The sequence below is a fragment of the Hyla sarda genome, chromosome 6, assembly GCF_029499605.1.
Source record: "Hyla sarda isolate aHylSar1 chromosome 6, aHylSar1.hap1, whole genome shotgun sequence".
NCBI classification, from domain to species: domain Eukaryota; kingdom Metazoa; phylum Chordata; class Amphibia; order Anura; family Hylidae; genus Hyla; species Hyla sarda.
This window is the reverse complement of record NC_079194.1, coordinates 62,251,702-62,275,409: the sequence shown is the minus strand read 5'-3', so window position 1 is coordinate 62,275,409 and position 23,708 is coordinate 62,251,702. Positions and strand designations below refer to the sequence as shown.

At 46.1% G+C, this 23,708-nt stretch overlaps 1 protein-coding gene across 4 annotated transcripts in view; it reads right to left on the bottom strand.

Annotated features, from left to right (window-relative positions):
• TRIOBP (TRIO and F-actin binding protein) overlaps positions 1-23,708 on the bottom strand; it is a 117,773-nt gene that overhangs the window by 90,772 nt on the left and 3,293 nt on the right. For 2 of the 4 annotated variants that reach the window (XM_056523916.1, XM_056523912.1), the window contains exons 2-5: positions 23,552-23,621; positions 8,778-8,911; positions 6,737-6,803; positions 747-2,391 (exon numbers count right to left, since the gene is read on the bottom strand). In XM_056523916.1, the coding sequence (XP_056379891.1) occupies positions 747-2,331 (1,585 nt within the window). In that variant the 5' untranslated portion in view covers positions 2,332-2,391; positions 6,737-6,803; positions 8,778-8,911; positions 23,552-23,621. The remainder of the gene's footprint in view (positions 1-746; positions 2,392-6,736; positions 6,804-8,777; positions 8,912-23,551; positions 23,622-23,708) is intronic. The other 2 variants (XM_056523914.1, XM_056523915.1) reach the window with 2 other exon arrangements.

Sequence of the window (23,708 nt, the reverse complement as noted above, 5' to 3'; positions counted from 1 at the left end):
CTGGCATTGACTTATCATGGGTTTGTTGGGTTCCACACTTCAGAACAATGCAGCAGTCTATGTCAACCTATCGTGATGGAACAATGACGCCAGTGTGAATGTTTTGTGATCATTTTTTGGAAAAAGTTAAATTTAGGATACTGACAGATGTACCCAGTGTCATCTGGCTCCCTGGTGCATAAAAAATGGTACTGCTCCTCTTATAAGTTATCTTAATGTGTTACACAAACCTAATTTTAACATTTCTGCTCAATTTCTGGCCTTATCTTGCTCTTTCATAGGATACCCCAGCACAACTTTGTAAAGATGGATAAAACGTATCACACTGTTCTCTTTTAGTCTCATTTACTCTCTTAGGCTAGGTTCACATTAGAGTTCGGAGCTCCGTTTGCTGATTCTATGATAATAATGAGACTTTAAAGCTGAAAAAAACCTTGCATGTCGGGGTTTTTCTCCACTTACACCATATAAAATAACGGGTATCTAATGGAACCCTAAATGACCCCATTCAAAGTGAATGGGACCTGTCTTGTTCCGTTGATGTCCGGTGTCCTAACCTCCACCCCAGTCCCCTTATCAGCTGTTGTAACGGAGCTCCACAAAGCTGATGTGAACCTAGCCTAAATAGATATAAATAGCTAGTAGCCTCAGCTTATGATGGTTAAACCTGCTTTGACCTAAGGGCTAAATATAATGAAAAATTATCTTTTTGCTTTGGTGAAAAAGTAAAAAACATATGTAATGACCTGTTTTTGGTGCTGAAGATCTTCTACTGACATTCCAAGTGTGGCCCACATCAGATATGGTTCTTTGATGTGATGGGGACGGAGAGGGGCTTCTCTTAAGATAGACTGATGATGCACTTTTCTGCTGCTCTCTAAAAGCTGAAGAAAGTCTTGATTGTGATCTGGCAGGAGATGTGCTTCTTGGTGGAGTCCTAGCCGGTGAGATTGACCTAAGTTGTGTTCTAGCAGGAGATGTGCTTCTTAGTGGAGTTCTAGCTGGAGATGTAGACCTAAGTTGTGTTCTAGCAGGAGATGTGCTTCTTAGTGGAGTTCTAGCTGGAGATGTAGACCTAGGATGTGTTCTAACAGGAGATGTGCTTCTTGGAGTCCGAGCGGATGAGGTAGACCTAAGTTGTGTTCTAGCAGGAGATGTGCTTCTTGGAGTTCTAGCTGGTGATGTAGACCTAAGTTGTGTTCTAGCAGGTGATGTGCTTCTTGGAGTTCTAGCTGGTGATGTAGACCTAAGTTGTGTTCTAGCAGGAGATGTGCTTCTTAGTGGGGTTCTAGCTGGTGATGTAGACCTAAGTTGTGTTCTAGCAGGTGATGTGCTTCTTAGTGGGGTTCTAGCTGGTGATGTAGACCTAAGTTGTGTTCTGGCAGGAGATGTGCTTCTTAGTGGAGTTCTATCTGGTGATGTAGACCTAAGTTGTGTTCTTGCAGGTGATGTGCTTCTAAGTGGAGTTCTAGCTGGTGATGTAGACCTAAATTGTGTTCTAGCAGGAGATGTGCTTCTAAGTGGAGTTCTAGCTGGTGAGATAGACCTAAATTGTGTTCTAGCAGGAGATGTGCTTCTAAGTGGAGTTCTAGCTGGTGATGTAGATCTAAGTTGTGTTCTAGCAGGAGATGTGCTTCTCTGTTGTGTTCCAAATTTGGAGGTTCCTTGTGTTCTTACAGGAGAGGCACTTCTTTGCTGAATTCTAACCGGAGAAGCACATCTTTGCTCTTCTCTCACATATGTGGAAGTCCTTTGATAGAACTCAGTGGGAGATTTTATTCCCTGTGGGGATCTTAAATGTGAATAGTCATTATGCTGCGTTTTTAGGGGGGAAGAATTTCCCTGCAAGGAACTGACAGAAGAAGAGCTTCTCTGTTGAGACCTTGGAGGAGAGGAACTTATTTGCTGGGATCCTATAGAAGAGCTTCTGTGATACAGCCTTACAGGAGAAGAACTGCTTTGCTGGATTTGTGAAGGAGAAGAGCTTCTCTGTTGGTAATGTACAGGAGAAGAGTTTGTCTGCTGTGACCACACCGCAGAGGAGCTTCTCTGCTGGAGTCGTACAGGAGAACTACTTTGCTGGCATCTTACAGGGGCGTAACTTCTCTGTTGTGATGGCACAGAAGAGGAACCTCTAGTCAGGAAATTAGCAGGAGAGGAACTTCTCTGCTGGGACCTGGCAGGTGAGTTACTTCTTTGCTGGGTCTTTATAGATGAACAACTTCTCTCTTCTTTTACAGAAGTGACAGGCGTGAAGCTTCTCTGTACAGAATTGTCGCCTCTTTGTTGAGACTTTGTAGCGGAGCTCCCACGATTTCCTAAAAACTGCATCTCGCCTTCTGCTTCAAAAATTCCAGACACCTCTTCATAGATATTTCTCAGTCCCCAACTCTGAAGAATTTAATAAAAGTAATTTTAGGACCCCAAAAAAATAAATTATATTGTACATTTGGCTAAAAATAAGACTTAAAGGAGTTATCCACCATAAGGTGATTTTAGTAGTATGTACCTGCCAGAACTGGGTATTTCCTTCTCTAAACTACACATCCCATAGTTTGTAAATATGAGGTCACTTTCAGTCACCCCACCCATTGAAACACACCTGTGATCCCTTCCATGCAATACACCAGTGTTTTCTAATCAGGGTGCCTACAGCTGTTGCAAAATGATCTCTCTCCCACCCAGCGGTCGCTCCACCCATTGAAGCAGGTGAGGCTCCCTCTGATCACCTGACTAGTGATGTCACATCTCTACGCACTGCAACCTAGGAAATCCCGAGACATGAGTAATTTTGTATGCTGATAAAAATAAATATTGGGGCGATAATCACAGAAGAATTGTGAGTAAACCGTCACAGGTAACGACACTATATTATGAACTACAGTAACTTTACAGCCCCTGAAGCACAGTCAAATAAAAAAAAATCCTGGAATACCCCTTCAAGAGGGCTAATATGCATGCATAATGTAAAAAGACAGCTATGTAATGTGTAAGGCCAGCCTGATCTCTGAGGTAAATAAACAAGATGCTGAATACTTTTTGGCCTGTTGAAAAAATAGCATCTTGCAGCTACACATTAATTGTTCTGTTTATTTATTCTCATTAAAGGGAATAGAGATGTCACGATGCCGGCTGGCAGGAGGTGGATCCTCTGTGCCAGAGAGGGATAGCGAGGACCGTGCTAGTGGACCGGTTCTAAGACACTACTGGTTTTCACCAGAGCCCGCCGCAAAGCGGGATGGTCTTGCTGCGGCGGTAGTGACCAGGTCGTATCCACTAGCAACGGCTCACCTCTCTGACTGCTGAAGATACTGAAGATAGGCGAGGTACAAGGGAGTAGGCAGAAGCAAGGTCGGACGTAGCAGAAGGTCGAGGCAGGCAGCAAGGATCGTAGTCAGGGGCAACGGCAGGAGGTCAGGAACACGGGCTAGGAACAGACAAGGGAACGCTTTCACTAGGCACTAAGGCAACAAGATCCGGCAAGGGAGTGCAGGGGAAGTGAGGTAATATAGGGAAGTACACAGGTGATCACACTAATTGGAAATTGGGAAGATTGGGCCAGGCACCAACATTGGTGCACTGGCCCTTTAAATTGCAGAGACCCGGCGCGCGCGCGCCCTAGGGAGCGGGGCCGCGCGCGCCGGGACAGGACCGCCGGAGAGCGAGTCAGGTACGGGGACCGGGGTGCGCATCGCGAGCGGGCGCAACCCGCATCGCGAATCGCATCCCGGCTGGAGGCGGTACCGCAGCGCACCCGGTCAGTGGATCTGACCGGGGCGCTGCAGCAACGAGGATGAGGCGAGCGCTCCGGGGAGGAACGGGGACCCGGAGCGCTCGGCGTAACAGTACCCCCCCCCTTGGGTCTCCCCCTCTTCTTGGGGCCAAAGAACCAGAAGAAAAAAAAGTCAATTTTTCCGTGATGAGGTCCGATGCACATTAGGAGGGGTTCTGTGCGAAAACGCATGAGACAGTCCAATCTTTTATTGTTAATACAATAGATGTAGAGGGGTCTGGCGAGACTGGTCACAGGGACGTAGAACCTGTTGATAAGAGAGGCCAAAAAAAATTTTCCTGCAGATCCGGAATCCAAGGAGACCATAGTAGAGAAGGAGAAGGTAGAGGCAGATATCCGCACAGGCACAGTAAGGCGTGGAGAAGCAGAGTTGACATCAAGAACTGTGTCACCTTTGTGCGGAGTTAGCGTACGTCTTTCCAGGCGGGGAGGACGGATAGGACAATCCTTCAGGAAGTGTTCGGTACCGGCATAGTACAGGCAAAGATTCTCCATGCGGCGTCGTGTCCTCTCTAGAGGTGTCAAGCGAGACCGGTCAACTTGCATAGCCTCCGCGGCGGGAAGCACAGGAACGGATTGCAGAGGACCAGAGGAGAGAGGAGCCGGGGAGAAAAAACGCTTCATGCGAACAAAGTCCATATCCAGGCGGAGCTCCAGACGCCATCCGGAAGAACGCATGTCAATGCGAGTGGCAAGATGAATGAGTTCATGTAGGTCAGCAGGAGTCTCTCGTGCGGCCAGAACATCTTTAATGTTGCTGGATAGGCCTTTTTTAAAGGTCGCGCAGAGAACCTCACTATTCCAGGACAATTCGTAAGCAAGAGCACGGAACTGAATGGCGTACTCGCCAACGGAAGAAACACCCTGTTCCAGGTTCAGCAGGGCAATCTCGGCAGAAGAAGCTCGGGCAGGCTCCTCGAAGACACCACGGACCTCAGCGAAGAAGGACTGGACTGTGGCTGTGGCAGAATCATTGCGGTCCCCATCAAACTTGTCCGGCAGGGACAAGCAGGGGTTAAGAACGGCCGGTTGCTGCGGAGGAGTTGCAGGAGCCGGCGAAGGAGATGGTTGTTGCAGCTGTAGCTGTGACTGAAGTTGCTGTATCTGCGGCAGCAGCTGCTGTGACTGAAGTTGCTGTATCTGCGGCAGCAGCTGCTGTAACTGTGACTGAAGACGCTGTGTCTCGGAGATCAAGTATGCCAGCTGTTGATCTCGTTGGGCGATCTTTACGCCAAATTTGTCCGGCAGGGACAAGCAGGGGTTAGGAAAGACCGGTTGCTGCGGAGGAGTTGCAGGAGCCGGCGGAGGAGATGGTAGTTGCAGCTGTAGCTGTTGCTGTATCTGCGGCTGCAGCTGCTGTATCTGTGACTGAATACGCAGTGCCTCGGAGGTCAAGTATGCCAGCTGTTGATCTCGTTGCGCTATCTGTTGCGACTGCTGGGCGATCTGACGAGCTTGCTGGGCGACCAGCGTAGGGAGGTCAGCGACAACTGGCAGAGGAACTTCAGCGGGATCCATGGCCGGATCTACTGTCACGATGCCGGCTGGCAGGAGGTGGATCCTCTGTGCCAGAGAGGGATAGCGAGGACCGTGCTAGTGGACCGGTTCTAAGACACTACTGGTTTTCACCAGAGCCCGCCGCAAAGCGGGATGGTCTTGCTGCGGCGGTAGTGACCAGGTCGTATCCACTAGCAACGGCTCACCTCTCTGACTGCTGAAGATACTGAAGATAGGCGAGGTACAAGGGAGTAGGCAGAAGCAAGGTCGGACGTAGCAGAAGGTCGAGGCAGGCAGCAAGGATCGTAGTCAGGGGCAACGGCAGGAGGTCAGGAACACGGGCTAGGAACAGACAAGGGAACGCTTTCACTAGGCACTAAGGCAACAAGATCCGGCAAGGGAGTGCAGGGGAAGTGAGGTAATATAGGGAAGTACACAGGTGATCACACTAATTGGAAATTGGGAAGATTGGGCCAGGCACCAACATTGGTGCACTGGCCCTTTAAATTGCAGAGACCCGGCGCGCGCGCGCCCTAGGGAGCGGGGCCGCGCGCGCCGGGACAGGACCGCCGGAGAGCGAGTCAGGTACGGGGACCGGGGTGCGCATCGCGAGCGGGCGCAACCCGCATCGCGAATCGCATCCCGGCTGGAGGCGGTACCGCAGCGCACCCGGTCAGTGGATCTGACCGGGGCGCTGCAGCAACGAGGATGAGGCGAGCGCTCCGGGGAGGAACGGGGACCCGGAGCGCTCGGCGTAACAAGAGATAGCTATGTACATGTGCAGCCACCTCTCCATTCATTCTCCGCCAGTATGTGGTGGCCGACATGACTGGGAGTCCCAGAGGTGGGACCGGAATCTAACAGAAATTTATGGCATATTCTGTAGATATTCCATAAATATCTAAGAATAACCCTTTAGTATGAACTTTGCCTTATATGGTACTGCACACGAGAGCCCTGTGTGAGATTGTTTTCTTAATCCCACTCCCCCTGGATCTCTAACTATGTGTTCCTCTCCCGTCCACTCCCGCAACATGTGTGTCCAATCCAGCCAATGCCAATTTACCTCCCCTTGTGCCAATTTACCACCCCTTGTGCCATTTCATCAGCCCCCTGTGCCATTTCCTCAGCCCTCTGAGGCATTTTATTAGCCTCCTGTGGCATTTCATCAGCCCCCTGTGCCATTTCCTCAGCCCTCTGAGGCATTTTATTAGCCTCCTGTGGCATTTTATCAGCCCCCTGTGCCATTGTATGTTCTGTGACCGTCCACTCCCACCTGCAACAATCTCATTACCGCCCACAAGTTTTTGATTGGGTCCCACGGGACCTACATGCTCCCAAACCCAATGCAGGGCTTTACACTTTGTAGGCTAGGTATTTCCAATTAGTATAACAATATCACATTGTTTTCACAGATAACAAGTGTCAATGAAATTCCGATTTTACCGTAGCGCGGAATTCATCTCTGATGTCTGTGCAAGTCACATGGGTAACAGAAATGTTTTCCCTCCAACTGAAAAGAGATATAACATGTTATTTGTAAAAATATTGATCCAATGATAATTTTGTCTGATAAACGCATTAATACCAGTAAGGCTAAGATCACATCTGCATTGGAGATCCGTTTGGGAGCTCCATTGCAAGGTTTGTATCAGAGACAAACAACGCAGCTGGGTGGTCTGTTGCACCACGGAGACCAATAGGTGGCTGTGATCGTCAGTCATGTGGCACAGAGCGGAGTTCACTCCGTGCACCAGATGACTGTGATGCCACAGCAGAGATCGTGGGGGTCCCCAGTGGCCGGACCCCGCCATCTGACATGCTTCCCTTTCCTTTGTTTTTTTTTTTGTTGTTTTTTTAAGAGTCGAGGAACGTGCTCTCGAATCACCCAATGTGCAAGAAAATGTACAAATATGTTACACTAAGAAAACGTGTACAGAGGATGCGGTCTATCGCAAGCCCTTCTCCAAAAGGAGAGAGCCCCCCCAACAAACCTTACCCTTCGCCTCCAGATCTTTCCTTTGGATAGGGGATAACATGTCTAGCAGCGCATAACATGTAGGCCAGAACCGACACTGTGAATGAACTCCCGGTCCAAAAGGATGCTCTGCAACTCAAGGCCAGACTCCAAGCCCCATCTCACATAATCCAACAAAGTAGGGAAGCGGCACTCCAATGTAGCGTGAAAAAGGTTTTTTATTCACCCATCCATGTAACAAACAGCCATGTTTCGATCTCTCAATGAGGCTTGAGAAAGGTCTCATTGAGAGAAACAAAATGTAGCTGTCTGTTACATGGATGGGTGAATAAAAAACCTTTTTCACGCTACATTGGAGTGCCACTTCCCTCCTTTTTTGGGGAATTATGTCTAGCAGCAGAGTACTCCTTTAAGGTTTAGGAAAGCCAAAATAGAGGCTGCAGACAAAACCATCATTTCAGATAATAATTGAAAGTTATTACTTTCTTGAAGAAAAAAAAGGACATTTTGGCGCATGACATTTACAAATAGAGAAACTGGAGAATATATACAGCTCACCCTCGTAGTGTTCGGTCTCTGCTGCTCATCCAGTCTGGGTGCACGGGAAACGTGGCCGCTCCACGAGGCAAACAATACAGGATGAGATCACTTGAAAAAATCCATAAAAAACGACGTGTTTCGTTAACCTTTGTCAAGGTACCTTGACAAAGGCTAACGAAACGCGTTGGTTTTTATTGTATTTTCCTGCCTTCTATGCATGTTTATTTTACCTCCATGGAGATTTAATAAATTATATACACTTTTTTTATCCACTCTGGAAGTGCTGGAGTTTTTCACTATGGATTTTTTCTAGAGATGAGCGAACTTACAGTAAATTCGATTTGTCACGAACTTCTCGGCTCGGCAGTTGATGACTTATCCTGCGTAAATTAGTTCAGCCTTCAGGTGCTCCGGTGGGCTGGAAAAGGTGGATACAGTCCTAGGAAAGAGTCTCCTAGGACTGTATCCACCTTTTCCAGCCCACCGGAGCACCTGAAAGCTGAACTAATTTATGCAGGAAAAGTCATCAACTGCCGAGCCGAGAAGTTCGTGACGAATCGAATTTACTGTAAGTTCGCTCAGCTCTAATTTTTTCAAGTGATCTCTTCCTGTATTTAGCAAATAGAGCGATACCCACGTTTATCTTTAAGTTGTTTACAACATCATTGTAGGTTTTGTTTGTTACCATTTTTTGACATCAAATTTGTGAAAAACCAATAAAACAAAGTTTTAACAAAAATAATGAAATGCATTTGCCCATACTTTTTATTTACCACAATTTATATGGAACTCCAATAGTAAATAAGGGTCTATGTGCCACAGGCCTACATAATGTTTTTAGCAAGGATCAACATACCAGACCGGAGTGGAAATGATACAGGAATAATGTCCTGATGCATAAATAATAAGAGGAGCTTCTGACTTCGGTGACAATGGCCTCACTAAGACGCTTGCATCGCTAGTACTCACCTGTCCTCTGTATTCTTGTTCTCCTCCCAGGTGTACAGTTCACATTCAGGTGATACAATGCACAAGGGGTTGGTGTCTGAAGAAGCGAGTACATCAAAATACAGAGCGTGGAGCTCAGAGAGATCTGCAGAGCCCTGTATACAAGGAGATACAACGGGGCTCATGTTTTATTACAGCTAATTTTAAGGTCTATGAACTATATAGGGCAGTGGTCTTCAACCTGCGGACCTCCAGATGTTGCAAAACTACAACTCCCAGCATGCCCGGACAGCCGTTGGCTGTCCGGGCATGCTGGGAGTTGTAGTTTTGCAACATCTGGAGGTCCGCAGGTTGGAGACCACTGATATAGGGCATATTTAAAACTAAGTGTGATTTTTTTGTGCCACTTTTTACCAAGCATAGCGACAAATATTTGGCTTGAAAATTTGCAAAAAGTGCATTAAAAATCACATTACATTTTCAAAGGGGTTTTTCTAAAAAAAAAAAAAAAACAGGACATTTTCAAAGTCTCATACTTGTGTTTACATGAAAATTCAGGTGCAAAGGTTATACTACCTTTGCAATGGTGTGAAGATGTAAAAACATTTTATTTTATTTTTTTCAATGTTATATATTGCATTTTTAAAGGGGTACTCCGCTGGAATTTATTTTTTTTTTTTTTATTTATTTATTTTTGTTATCAACTGGTGCCAGAAAGTTAAACAGATTTGTAAATTACTTCTGTTAAAAAAATCTTAAATACTGGAAGGATTATCAGCTGCTATTTACTCCACAGGAAGTTTTTTTTCTTTTTTGGATTTCCTTTCTGTCTGACCACAGTGCTCTCTTCTGACACCTCTCTCCAAAATCAGGAACTGTCCAGAGCAGGAGAGGTTTTCTATGGGGATTTGTTCCTGCTCTGGACAGTTCCTAAAATGGACAGAGGTGTCAGCAGAGAGCACTGTGGTCAGACAGAAAGGAAATTCAAAAAAGAAAAAACTTCCTGTGGAGTAAACAGCAGCTGATAAATACTGGAAGGATTAAGATTTTTTTAATAGAAGTAATTTACAAATCTGTTTAACTTTCTGGCACCAGTTGATTTAAAGAAAATTTTTTCCAGTGGAGTACCCCTTTAAACGTGACAGTGCAAAATACTACTTTAACTATACAACACGGGTTTTTATCACTTTTTTTTATGGCAAATAACCGAAATCTCTGACAAATGGCACGTTTAACCATGATTTGCATATTTGCAGTAAATTTGCACAATTCTTACTGCAGTTTCGAAATATCCACATAAAAATGTGACAGTACCACAATGGTACCACAAATAAAATGCAACGTGTGAAAACTAGCAAATATTTTACCAACCTCCTCAACAAGTATATCTTTTCAGTAAGTAAAGAATTTTACTTTAGTTTTTTGTAGGTGTGATCTCACTCCCATCATTACTGGATTTGAATTATATTGTTTCAGATGAATCTTCTATCTCACAATTTTGTTATTTTTAATTTGCATTTTTCTGCCTGAATTTTTCTGGATTTTAAATTTGCTGTAAAAAAATTTACATTTTGTAGTAAAATGGGAAAAAAGTGTTGTGAAACCAAAACCTCACATATTTCAAAGCAACACATGTAAGCTCAGGGAAAAAATGGTGAGATTAAAATTATTGTAACATAAATTACCGTACACTGTTTTTTTAACATGTCCCCTATATGTCTTGTATAATACATCTGCTTAATGTATTTCAGGCAGGTATTTTCTGGGCTGCCAAATAATTCTGCAGGATAGTGAAAAGTGTCTGGGGGGCCCCACTGTTCACAAGAATGGCGTCCTTAGTCAGTCCCATAGAGTTGAATGGAGCAGCAGTGCACATGCCTGACTGGGGCTTTATTCAAACATGGAGACACAGGACCCCTGTTTTTTCTGATTAGTGGTGGTCTCAGCAATGGAGCCTCCAGCAATCAAACCCTTATCCCCTACACTTATCCCCTATTCTGTGTTGTTCATGGCAAATAATCCTTAATGGGCACTGTCAGAATCAAAAACATTTTAAAGGTTGTACATCTTGGCAAAACATTAACCTTTAAAAAAAAAAAAAAATGTATCTCCTTTTTTATACAAATCATGGCTTATGAAAAAAAAAAAAATATATATATATATATATATATATTTTTTTTTTAAACACCACTAGGGGTCCCCATACCATCCAGAACATAATCCTGTCCAGCTGCAGCATCATCTTTGTCCCAGCTGAGGCACAGGCTAGGACAAAGTACAGGAAATGAGGTTGGGACTAGCACTCCTCTGTGCTCACTCCTGTCCTGTCTATCAGACTGCAGCATGAAAACAGAGCGGAGGGGTTTACAGATCAGCCTGGATGAAGAGACCCAGCACAGCAGACTCAGGGAGGAAGTGAATGCATGGTAAGTGCCTCAGACACGTCCCTTTCTGAGCAGTGGATGTCAGAATGTGTGAACAGCAGAACAGAGCGATTTGTGAACCACATACAGAAGCTAGACACATAAAAAGACATAAAGCATCTGCCTGACCTAGTGAGGAACATATAGAAGCATTATTTTGATCTGTTATATGACAGGTACACTAATGTGACACGTTCAGATGGGCTCACATAGACATCCATGGACAGGCGATCAAAGATTATAGTGGGGAACTTCCTTATATCTGATTGGGGTTACTTTTTATTTCACACCATTTTGATGAATACATACAGGATCAAAACTAGAACAACATGGTAGCGTCCAAAGGCCAGACCGCACTCATTCAATTATGGTGGCCAAATGATAAATCTTATATGAGAGTATATTCTGATAAAGGACATGACGGGAACCTTGTTATCGGTTCCTCCAGAAACATAAGCAGGACCTGTCACTTTTACAGAACATAGAGATGGCAAATTGATTTCTGCCTGCCCAAAGATGCTTGGCATCCCGGTTGGCAAAGCCGGCACCAAATGTTGGACCGAATACAAAGTCCTAACATACACCAATCATATAAGAGGAAGGTACATAGAGTTCCCTGGGGATGAAAACATTATTCAGGCGCTTTTCTATGGTAAAAAGTTTGGAAATCATTGATCCAGAGCAAGAACATAAAAATAATATATTGTATTAGAGAGATTTGGCAAGAAAATGATAAAAATAAAAAATTCCAAACTAAGGTGTTATAGATATGTGAACCATATATGAACCTTTATTTTATTCATATGCAGTCAGTACTATCATAACAGTAATCTAATCTTGCCTATTCTGTTATAAAATAACTGGAAAGCATTAAAGGGGTACTCAGGAGGGAAAATGCTTCCAAATCAACTGGTGCCAGAAAGTTTAACAGATTTGTAAAAATCTTAATCCTTCCAGTACTTATCAGCTGCCGTATGCTCCAGAGGATGTTGTGTAGTTCTTTTCTGTCTGACCACAGTGCTCTCTGCTGTCACCTCTGTCCATGTCAGGAACTGTCCAGAGCAGGAGAGATTTGCTATGAGGATTTGCTCCTGCTCTAGACAGTTCCTGACATGGACAGAGGTGTCAGCAGAGAGCACTGTGGTCAGACTGAAAAGAACCACACAAGTTCCTTGGGAGCATACAGCAGCTGCTAAGTACTGGAAGGGTTAAGATTTTAAATTTACAAATCTGTATAATTTTCTGGCACCAGTTGAATTGAAAAATTGTTTTTTTTTCTCCTCCGGAGTGCACCTTTAACTTTAAAGCAGTTGAATACCCCTTTAAAGTGAAATGCTTTAAAGGGGTATGCCAGCTTGTCAAAACTTGGTACACAAAGTCATATTCTTAATTGATCTGGGTTTATACTGTTTTGATCAGACATGAGAAAATTTTAGGTATAAAAATGGTGCACAAATGCAATTGCAAACCCAACATTGGGGACTCTTGCGCACACGATGTCACATGATTGCATTGGTGCGACGCATGCTATACTGATATGATTACTACCATCAAACTGGATATATACTATCAAACTACAGTTACCAATAACACGTATGTATACAGGTATACACTAAGCCAATGTTTCCATACCAATGTGACTCCAGTTGTTGCAAAACTACAACTCCCAGCATGCCCGGACAGCCTTCGGCTGTCCGGGCATACTGGGAGTTGTAGTTTTGCAACAGCTGGAGGCACGCTGGTTGGAAAACCCGGCACTAAGGTCATACTTGTCACTTAGCTATATTTACTGAAGTCAGTTTATATAAGTATCGACTACATAGGCAATGGTTACCCTCAACTAAACAAAATGAGACGTACTGTATGGTGCCTACATAGGCAGGAGCGTCACATATAAGACGGACCAATTACTATGTATATGACATAAACCTAGAATCAATACTACTTGATGCATACTGCACTGACTATTCAGAAGATATATCTACAGTATATCTAGTCTCCAGTTCTAAAGTTTTTCCTTCAGTTTTTAAGTTTTCACCGGTTTTCCCCCAGTAACCCTGGCCTGCAGTCTTTCTCTTACCATCCGATACTCTCATATCTTAGCATTACCTTAGCCATCATTATAACAATACAGTACAAATAATACCTCCCCCACCCACCTTTCTTCCCCCCCAACCCCCCCCCCCTCCAGCCCATGCCATACCGCTTATTGATGCCTCCAATAACAGATGGACCCCCTCGGATTAGCAGCAGGTAGCAGTAATGTGACCGTTTTGGTGACAGGCAGATAATGTGACGGTAAGCAGACTAATGAATAAATAAAAGGGCAGAAAAGAGACAGATGAACTTAAGAAGGGGGAGAGGATTTCCAGCTAAAGAGGTGGTGCTGGATTATTAACCTGTATCTGACTGTTAATACAGTGCTAATCTATATTTACTGGAGCAAGGCCGACACCCGGGCAGACCGGTCAGTCATAATACCCACAGGCTCTGGTTAGATCCCCTGTCTATTTAAGTTGTAGACTCTTTTTTTTTTCCCTTTACCACATTCTGCAGATTCTATAAAATACTGTACTTGATTTTTGGCCAGTTGAAAAATTAAAATGTCAATTATACTTCATGGTGAACACTGTAAAAAAAAAAAAATAAAAAAAATATATATATATATATGTTACGCCGAGCGCTCCGGGTCCCCGCTCCTCTCCGGAGCGCTCGCTTCACTCCCTCCGCTGCAGCGCTCCGGTCACGTCCTCTGACCCGGGGCGCTGCGATCCTGCTGCCAGCCGGGATGCGATTCGCGATGCGGGTAGCGCCCGCTCGCGATGCGCACCCCGGCTCCCCTACCTGACTCGCTCCCCGTCTGTTCTGTCCCGGCGCGCGCGGCCCCGCTCCCTAGGGCGCGCGCGCGCCGGGTCTCTGCGATTTAAAGGGCCACTGCGCCGCTGATTGGCGCAGTGGTTCCAATTAGGGTTTTCACCTGTGCACTTCCCTATATTACCTCACTTCCCTTGCACTCCCTTGCCGGATCTTGTTGCCTTAGTGCCAGTGAAAGCGTTCCTTGTGTGTTCCTTGCCTGTGTTTCCAGACCTTCTGCCGTTGCCCCTGACTACGATCCTTGCTGCCTGCCCCGACCTTCTGCTACGTCCGACCTTGCTTCTGCCTACTCCCTTGTACCGCGCCTATCTTCAGCAGCCAGAGAGGTGAGCCGTTGCTAGTGGATACGACCTGGTCACTACCGCCGCAGCAAGACCATCCCGCTTTGCAGCGGGCTCTGGTGAAAACCAGTAGTGGCTTAGAACCGGTCCACTAGCACGGTCCACGCCAATCCCTCTCTGGCACAGAGGGTCCACTACCTGCCAGCCGGCACCGTGACAGTAGATCCGGCCTTGGATCCCGCTGAAGTTCCTCTGCCAGTTGTCGCTGACCTCACCACGGTGGTCGCCCAGCAGTCACAACAGATAGCGCAACAAGGCCAACAGCTGTCTCAACTGACCGTTATGCTACAACAGTTGCTACCACAGCTTCAGCAGTCATCTCCTCCGCCAGCTCCTGCACCTCCTCCGCAGCGAGTGGCCGCTCCTGGGATACGCTTATCCTTGCCGGATAAATTTGATGGGGACTCTAAGTTTTGCCGTGGCTTTCTTTCCCAATGTTCCCTGCATCTGGAGATGATGTCGGACCTGTTTCCCACTGAAAGGTCTAAGGTGGCTTTCGTAGTCAGTCTTCTGTCCGGAAAAGCCCTGTCATGGGCCACACCGCTCTGGGACCGCAATGACCCCGTCACTGCCTCTGTACACTCCTTCTTCTCGGAAATCCGAAGTGTCTTTGAGGAACCTGCCCGAGCCTCTTCTGCTGAGACTGCCCTGTTGAACCTGGTCCAGGGTAATTCTTCCGTTGGCGAGTATGCCGTACAATTCCGTACACTTGCTTCAGAATTGTCCTGGAATAATGAGGCCCTCTGCGCGACCTTCAAAAAAGGCCTATCCAGCAACATTAAAGATGTTCTGGCCGCACGAGAAATTCCTGCTAATCTACATGAACTTATTCACCTAGCCACTCGCATTGACATGCGTTTTTCTGAAAGGCGTCAGGAACTCCGCCAAGATATGGACTCTGTTCGCACGAGGCGTTTCGTCTCCTCGGCTCCTCTCTCCTCTGGTCCCCTGCAATCTGTTCCTGTGCCTCCCGCCGTGGAGGCTATGCAGGTCGACCGGTCTCGCCTGACACCTCAAGAGAGGACACGACGCCGTATGGAGAACCTCTGCCTGTACTGTGCTAGTACCGAACACTTCCTGAGGGATTGTCCTATCCGTCCTCCCCGCCTGGAAAGACGTACGCTGACTCCGCACAAAGGTGAGACAGTCCTTGATGTCTACTCTGCTTCTCCACGTCTTACTGTGCCTGTGCGGATGTCTGCCTCTGCCTTCTCCTTCTCTACAGTGGCCTTCTTGGACTCTGGATCTGCAGGAAATTTTATTTTGGCCTCTCTCGTCAACAGGTTCAACATCCCAGTTACCAGTCTCGCCAGACCCCTCTACATCAATTGTGTAAATAATGAAAGATTGGACTGTACCATACGTTTCCGCACGGAGCCCCTTCTTATGAGCATCGGATCTCATCATGAGAGGATTGAACTTTTGGTCCTCCCCAATTGCACCTCGGAGATTCTCCTTGGACTTCCCTGGCTTCAACTTCATTCCCCAACCCTGGATTGGTCCACTGGGGAGATCAAGAGTTGGGGGTCCTCTTGTTCCAAGAACTGTCTAAAACCGGTTCCCAGTAACCCTTGCCGTAACTCTGTGGTTCCTCCAGTAACCGGTCTCCCTAAGGCCTATATGGACTTCGCGGATGTTTTCTGCAAAAAACAAGCTGAGACTCTACCTCCTCACAGGCCTTATGATTGCCCTATCGACCTCCTCCCGGGTACTACTCCACCCCGGGGCAGAATTTATCCTCTCTCTGCCCCAGAGACTCTTGCCATGTCCGAATACGTCCAGGAGAATCTAAAAAAGGGCTTTATCCGTAAATCCTCCTCTCCTGCCGGAGCCGGATTTTTCTTTGTGTCCAAAAAAGATGGCTCCCTACGTCCTTGCATTGACTACCGCGGTCTTAATAAAATCACGGTTAAGAACCGCTACCCCTTACCCCTCATCTCTGAACTCTTTGATCGCCTCCAAGGTGCCCACATCTTCACTAAATTGGACTTAAGAGGCGCCTATAACCTCATCCGCATCAGAGAGGGGGACGAGTGGAAAACGGCATTTAACACCAGAGATGGACACTTTGAGTATCTGGTCATGCCCTTTGGACTGTGCAATGCCCCTGCCGTCTTCCAAGACTTTGTCAATGAAATTTTTCGTGATCTGTTATACTCCTGTGTTGTGGTATATCTGGACGATATCCTAATTTTTTCTGCCAATCTAGAAGAACACCGCCAGCATGTCCGTATGGTTCTTCAGAGACTTCGTGACAACCAACTCTATGCCAAAATTGAGAAATGTCTGTTTGAATGCCAATCTCTTCCTTTTCTAGGATATTTGGTCTCTGGCCAGGGACTACAGATGGATCCAGACAAACTCTCTGCCGTCTTAAATTGGCCACGCCCCTCCGGACTCCGTGCTATCCAACGCTTTTTGGGGTTCGCCAATTATTACAGGCAATTTATTCCACATTTTTCTACCATTGTGGCTCCTATCGTGGCTTTAACCAAGAAAAATGCTGATCCCAAGTCCTGGCCTCCTCAAGCAGAAGACTCCTTTAAACGACTCAAGTCTGCCTTTTCTTCGGCTCCCGTGCTCTCCAGACCTGACCCTTCCAAACCCTTCCTATTGGAGGTTGATGCCTCCTCAGTAGGAGCTGGAGCTGTTCTTCTACAAAAAAATCCTTCCGGGCATGCTGTCACTTGTGGTTTTTTCTCTAGGACCTTCTCTCCAGCGGAGAGGAACTACTCCATCGGGGATCGAGAGCTTCTAGCCATTAAATTAGCACTTGAGGAATGGAGGCATCTGCTGGAGGGATCAAGATTTCCTGTTATTATCTACACCGACCACAAGAACCTCTCCTACCTCCAGTCGGCCCAACGGCTGAATCCTCGCCAGGCCCGGTGGTCTCTGTTCTTTGCCCGATTTAATTTTGAGATTCACTTTCGTCCTGCCGATAAGAACATTAGGGCCGATGCTCTCTCTCGTTCCTCGGATGCCTCAGAAGTTGATCTCCCTCCGCAACACATCATTCCACCTGACTGCCTGATCTCCACTTCTCCTGCCTCCATCAGGCAGACTCCTCCAGGAAAGACCTTTGTTTCTCCACGCCAACGCCTCGGAATCCTCAAATGGGGTCACTCCTCCCATCTCGCAGGTCATGCGGGCATCAAGAAATCTGTGCAACTCATCTCCCGCTTCTATTGGTGGCCGACTCTGGAGACGGATGTTGGGGACTTTGTGCGAGCCTGCACTATCTGTGCCCGGGATAAGACTCCTCGCCAGAAGCCCGCTGGTTTTCTTCATCCTCTGCCTGTCCCCGAACAGCCTTGGTCTCTGATTGGTATGGATTTTATTACTGATTTACCCCCTTCCCGTGGCAACACCGTTATTTGGGTGGTCGTTGATCGATTCTCCAAAATGGCACATTTCATCCCTCTTCCTGGTCTTCCTTCTGCGCCTCAGTTGGCTAAACAATTTTTTGTACACATTTTTCGTCTTCACGGGTTGCCTACGCAGATTGTCTCGGATAGAGGGGTCCAATTCGTGTCTAAATTCTGGAGGGCTCTCTGTAAACAACTCAAGATTAAATTAAATTTTTCCTCTGCATATCATCCCCAGTCCAATGGACAAGTAGAAAGAATTAACCAGATCCTGGGTGATTATTTGCGACATTTTGTTTCCTCCCGCCAGGATGACTGGGCAGATCTCCTTCCATGGGCCGAATTTTCGTATAACTTCAGGGTCTCTGAATCTTCCTCCAAATCCCCATTTTTCGTGGTGTACGGCCGTCACCCTCTTCCCCCCCTCCCTACCCCCTTGCCCTCTGGTCTGCCCGCTGTGGATGAAATTTCTCGTGACCTTTCCATTATATGGAGAGAGACCCAAAATTCTCTCTTACAGGCTTCTTCACGCATGAAGAGGTTCGCGGATAAGAAAAGAAGAGCTCCCCCCGTTTTTTCCCCTGGAGACAAGGTATGGCTCTCCGCTAAATATGTCCGCTTCCGTGTCCCTAGCTACAAGTTGGGACCACGCTATCTTGGTCCTTTCAAAATTTTGTGTCAAATTAATCCTGTCTCTTATAAACTTCTTCTTCCTCCTTCTCTTCGTATCCCTAATGCCTTTCACGTCTCTCTTCTCAAACCACTCATCCTCAACCGTTTTTCTCCCAAATCTGTTCCTCCCACTCCTGTTTCCGGCTCCTCGGACGTCTTCTCGGTCAAGGAAATTTTGGCTGCCAAAAAGGTCAGAGGGAAAAATTTTTTTTTAGTAGACTGGGAGGGTTGTGGTCCTGAAGAGAGATCCTGGGAACCTGAGGACAACATCCTTGACAAAAGTCTGCTCCTCAGGTTCTCAGGCTCCAAGAAGAGGGGGAGACCCAAGGGGGGGGGTACTGTTACGCCGAGCGCTCCGGGTCCCCGCTCCTCTCCGGAGCGCTCGCTTCACTCCCTCCGCTGCAGCGCTCCGGTCACGTCCTCTGACCCGGGGCGCTGCGATCCTGCTGCCAGCCGGGATGCGATTCGCGATGCGGGTAGCGCCCGCTCGCGATGCGCACCCCGGCTCCCCTACCTGACTCGCTCCCCGTCTGTTCTGTCCCGGCGCGCGCGGCCCCGCTCCCTAGGGCGCGCGCGCGCCGGGTCTCTGCGATTTAAAGGGCCACTGCGCCGCTGATTGGCGCAGTGGTTCCAATTAGGGTTTTCACCTGTGCACTTCCCTATATTACCTCACTTCCCTTGCACTCCCTTGCCGGATCTTGTTGCCTTAGTGCCAGTGAAAGCGTTCCTTGTGTGTTCCTTGCCTGTGTTTCCAGACCTTCTGCCGTTGCCCCTGACTACGATCCTTGCTGCCTGCCCCGACCTTCTGCTACGTCCGACCTTGCTTCTGCCTACTCCCTTGTACCGCGCCTATCTTCAGCAGCCAGAGAGGTGAGCCGTTGCTAGTGGATACGACCTGGTCACTACCGCCGCAGCAAGACCATCCCGCTTTGCGGCGGGCTCTGGTGAAAACCAGTAGTGGCTTAGAACCGGTCCACTAGCACGGTCCACGCCAATCCCTCTCTGGCACAGAGGGTCCACTACCTGCCAGCCGGCACCGTGACAATATATATATATATATATATATACGGTATATATATATATATATATATATATATATAATATTAATAACTAATAATTTGCCAAAATGACCCATTTCTGTAAAAGCGTAATAGTCACATCACAGGAAAAAAAATGAATGCTTCTATATATGTTGCTCACTAGGTCATGCAGATGTTTTACATGTCTTTTTTATGTGTCTAGATTTTGTGTTTGGCTCCCAAATCCCTCTGTTTTGCTGCTTACTCATTCTGACAGCCACTGCTCAGGAAGGGGTGTGTCCAAGGAAAGCACTGAGCCAGTCTTCACTCACCATGTATACACTTCCTTCCTGAGTCTGCTGTGCTGGGTCTCTTCAGCAAACCACTGCAGAATGCTCTGTAACCCCCTCCTCTCTGTTTTCAGACAGGATAGACAGGACAGGAGTGAGCACAAAGGAGCGCTAGTCCCATCCTCGCTTCCTGGACTTTGTTCTAGCCTGTGCTTTAGCTGGGACAAGATGATGCTGCAGCTAGACAGGATTATGTTCTGGATGGTATGGGGACCCCTAGTGATCTTTTTTTTTTTTTTTTATAAGCCATCAATAAGCCATCATTTCTAATAAAAGGAGCTAAAAAATGTTCATGAAGTATATTAGAAAAGTTTATGTTTTGCCAAGATGTAAAACGTATCAAAGTTTTTGAATCTGACAGTGCCCCTTTAATCCTGTCTTCCTAAAAATGTTCTAAAAATCTAAATGTACCCAAAAGTGGTACCAGAACAGAGGTCAACTCATCCTGGAAAAAAGCCCCCACAGAGCTCCATCGGTAATAAAAAATGTATGGCTTTCTGAATATGGCGACACATAAACATTAATTTGATTACCATAAACGATTAAATGGCGATCTGAAACAAAGTGGTCACCAAAAATGATCCACACCAAAAATTAGACCATATCAAACAAGAAAGAGAATTTTTGCGAAGAAAAATAAAAATTTTATTCAATAACAATCATGATAAAAACATATATAAAACACATATAGTGGTACAACAAAATACTTGGGCAGAAGAGTGGAGGATAGTGGCATACACTTACGTTATGCTCTCATATAGAGTGAAAAAACAAGGGGCCATCTGTACATAGACATGAAATCCCACATAAGCCTAAGTGTATAGAAAGTAATATATATTGCATAAACTAGCAGCGGGTATTCCGCAGATATCTACACAGATACTGTAACATAGGACTAATGACAGGGTAATGACCACATAAATCCTAGGCAGTACTGAAGAGACCTCAAAGGGGGAAAGAAAACAACAAAGGTGCGGAAAATCATGCACCCTAGAGAGCAATGCCTCTTACCACCTACCCCAAACGCGTTTTCACAATGTGGCCCCCTGACGAAGCCACATTGCGAAAATGCGTTTGGGGTTGCCCCTATCCTCCACTCTTCTGCCCAAGTATTTTGTTGTACCACTATATGTGTTTTATATATGTTTTTATCATGATTGTTATTTAATAAAATGTATATTTTTATTTGCAAAAATTCTCTTTCTTGTTTGATACGGTCTAATTTTTGGTGTGGATAAACATGATTTTGTTTAACAAACAAAATAGTTTTTAGGGTGTAAATGTCATGATCTTTTTTTTCAAGAACTATATAACTGTAGCACTGTAATCGTACTGAACCAAATGAAGTTACCGTATTTTTCGCCGTATAAGACGCACTTTTTCTTCCCCAAAACTGGGGGGGAAAAGTCTTATACGGCGTATACACATCTATCGGGTCGGTCCCTGCGGCCATCAACGGCCGGGACCCGTGGCTAACACAGGATATCACCGATCGCGGTGATGCCCTGTATTAACCCTTCAGACGCGGCGATCAAAGCTGACAGCCACGTCTGAAGCGAAAGTCGGGCTGTTCGGGACCGCCGCGGTGAAATCGCGGCGTCCTGAACAGCTTACAGGACACCGGGAGGGACCTTACCTGCCTCCTCGGTGTCTGCTCCGTGCCGGAATCCCCTGCATGGCTGCGATCTCCTTCGACGTCATCACGTCGTCGCGCATGCCGTCCCGTCATCCAATAGGAGCAACGTGCATAGCGACGTGATGACGGCAATGTGATGACGGCGACGGAGAGCGTGGATCCCGGGGAAGAAGATGTCCGGAGCGTTGGGGACACCCCGGGGACGCGGCGACAGCGATGGAGCGACATCCAGGGCAGCGGTGACGGGTCCGGAGCGGCGGGGACACGTGAGTATTACCTCCTATCCAGTGGTCTTCAACCTGCAGACCTCCAGATGTTGCAAAACTACAGCTCCCAGCATGCCCGGACAGCCAACGGCTGTCCGGGCATGCTGGGAGTTGCAGTTTTGTAACATCTGGAGGTCCGCAGGTTGAAGATCACTGTTGGGTGCAGAATCTTTTTTTTCTAGATTTTCCCCCTTTAAAATTGGGTGCGTCTTATATGCCGGTGCGTCCTATAGGGCGAAAAATACGGTACGTCATTTATACTGCATGAAGAAGGAAGTAAAAAACACACAACAAAAAAAACACAAACAAAGGCAGAATAGATTTTTTATTTGTACCTTCTCCTTCTAGTGATGTAAAATAATAAAAATAAAGCATAATCACCTTGCAGAGACCATCACCAGTGCTCTGTCCACCTCAGTGCCCTCTGTTTACTTTACCCTGATGACACGCTCTCCCAACTCTTTTCATGACATTCCAAACCCAATGCAGTGATCGGTTACAATGTGTTTGTTACTTCAGCAGGGAAACTACAGCAGCACTAGTGATGGACTTTATAAGGTGATACGCTTTACTTTATTATTTTTCATGCCTGGCAGGCCCAAATTTGTTTTACTTAAAGCGTACCCGTCAGATCCAACAAAATTTTTTTTTTTTTTTTATATATCACTCAGTACCTAATGCTGACCATGTACATCTAATTTTTATGTGTCTATCACCTTTATTTATTTATTTTTATTACATTTTTAATATAGCTCACTAGTCTGAATTCCTCTCAAAGGGAGGGGGCGTGGCCTCACTGTGCAGGTCTCCGCCCCCTCCCTCAGTATACTGTCTGCTCACATCTCCCCAAGCATTAGCAAAACTACAACTCCCAGCTTGTCCTCACTGACAGTAGCGGGACACAAGCTGACAGTGGGAGGATTTTTTCTCCAGCTCTGAGCCCTGCGCTCACAGCTGTCAATCAAGGAAGTGTGTCCATGACATAGGTGATGATGCATGGACACAGCAGGACTAGTATGTGTCCAAGCAGGCAGGGAGGCAGTTCTCTGACTGGCTTTTTCAGTATGAAATACAAAAATGTTTCTAATGAAAGCAATTGCAAAACCTATTGGTTATACATGCTTTACAACATATTAAAAGTTTTTGTATCTAACAGCGCCCATTTAAAGGAAATGTATCATGCAGAAAAACGTATCCACTACTTTCCTTACAAGCCAGCCCCAAGATGGTGTGTGTGGTCCAGCTTAATGTGCCACCGCGGAGGGTTGCATTGAATGCCCGTGCAGCAGCACCTACAGCTGGACCGCATGCGCCATCTTGGGAAGACAAGGGGAAGCCAAGCCCCCTGTGATCAGCTGTTGTCTCAAACTGAACAGGATCCTGGGAAAGGCTCATCCAAACACCGGAGGAATGCTAAACCTGGGGGGACCCTGAAAATACAATAAAAGGGGTCGATCCACCCCACACATGCCAAAGCATTTACTACATAATAGCCGATAGTGAAAAGTTAATAAAACCAGGATAACCCCTTTAAATCAGAGAACTCTTTAAAGGGGTACTCCGGTAGAAAACTTTTTTTTTTTTAATCAACTGGTGCCAGAAAGTTAAACAGCTTTGGAAATTATATTGTAATACTATATTAGTATCCAACAAGCGCTAGAATGGGGAAATGTGAATATGGTAGCTGCAGTACTGAAGTGTGAGATCCCGTTACTCATACAATACAAAGATACTTGGAGATATATATATATATATATACATACATATTTATATATATATATATATATATATGTGTATAACGCACATATATGTTACAGTACGCGCTTACATTAATGATTACACATACCTGGCTGAGATGGAAGAAGTCAGACCATTGGTATGGTATGTTTGTTTTATGCAGGGTTATTCTTTGTGCTCTAATTTTAACAAAAATGTATATATATTAGTGTATTATTAGATATCTGGTTTTGGAGTAAATGGAATTAAAATTATATATATATATA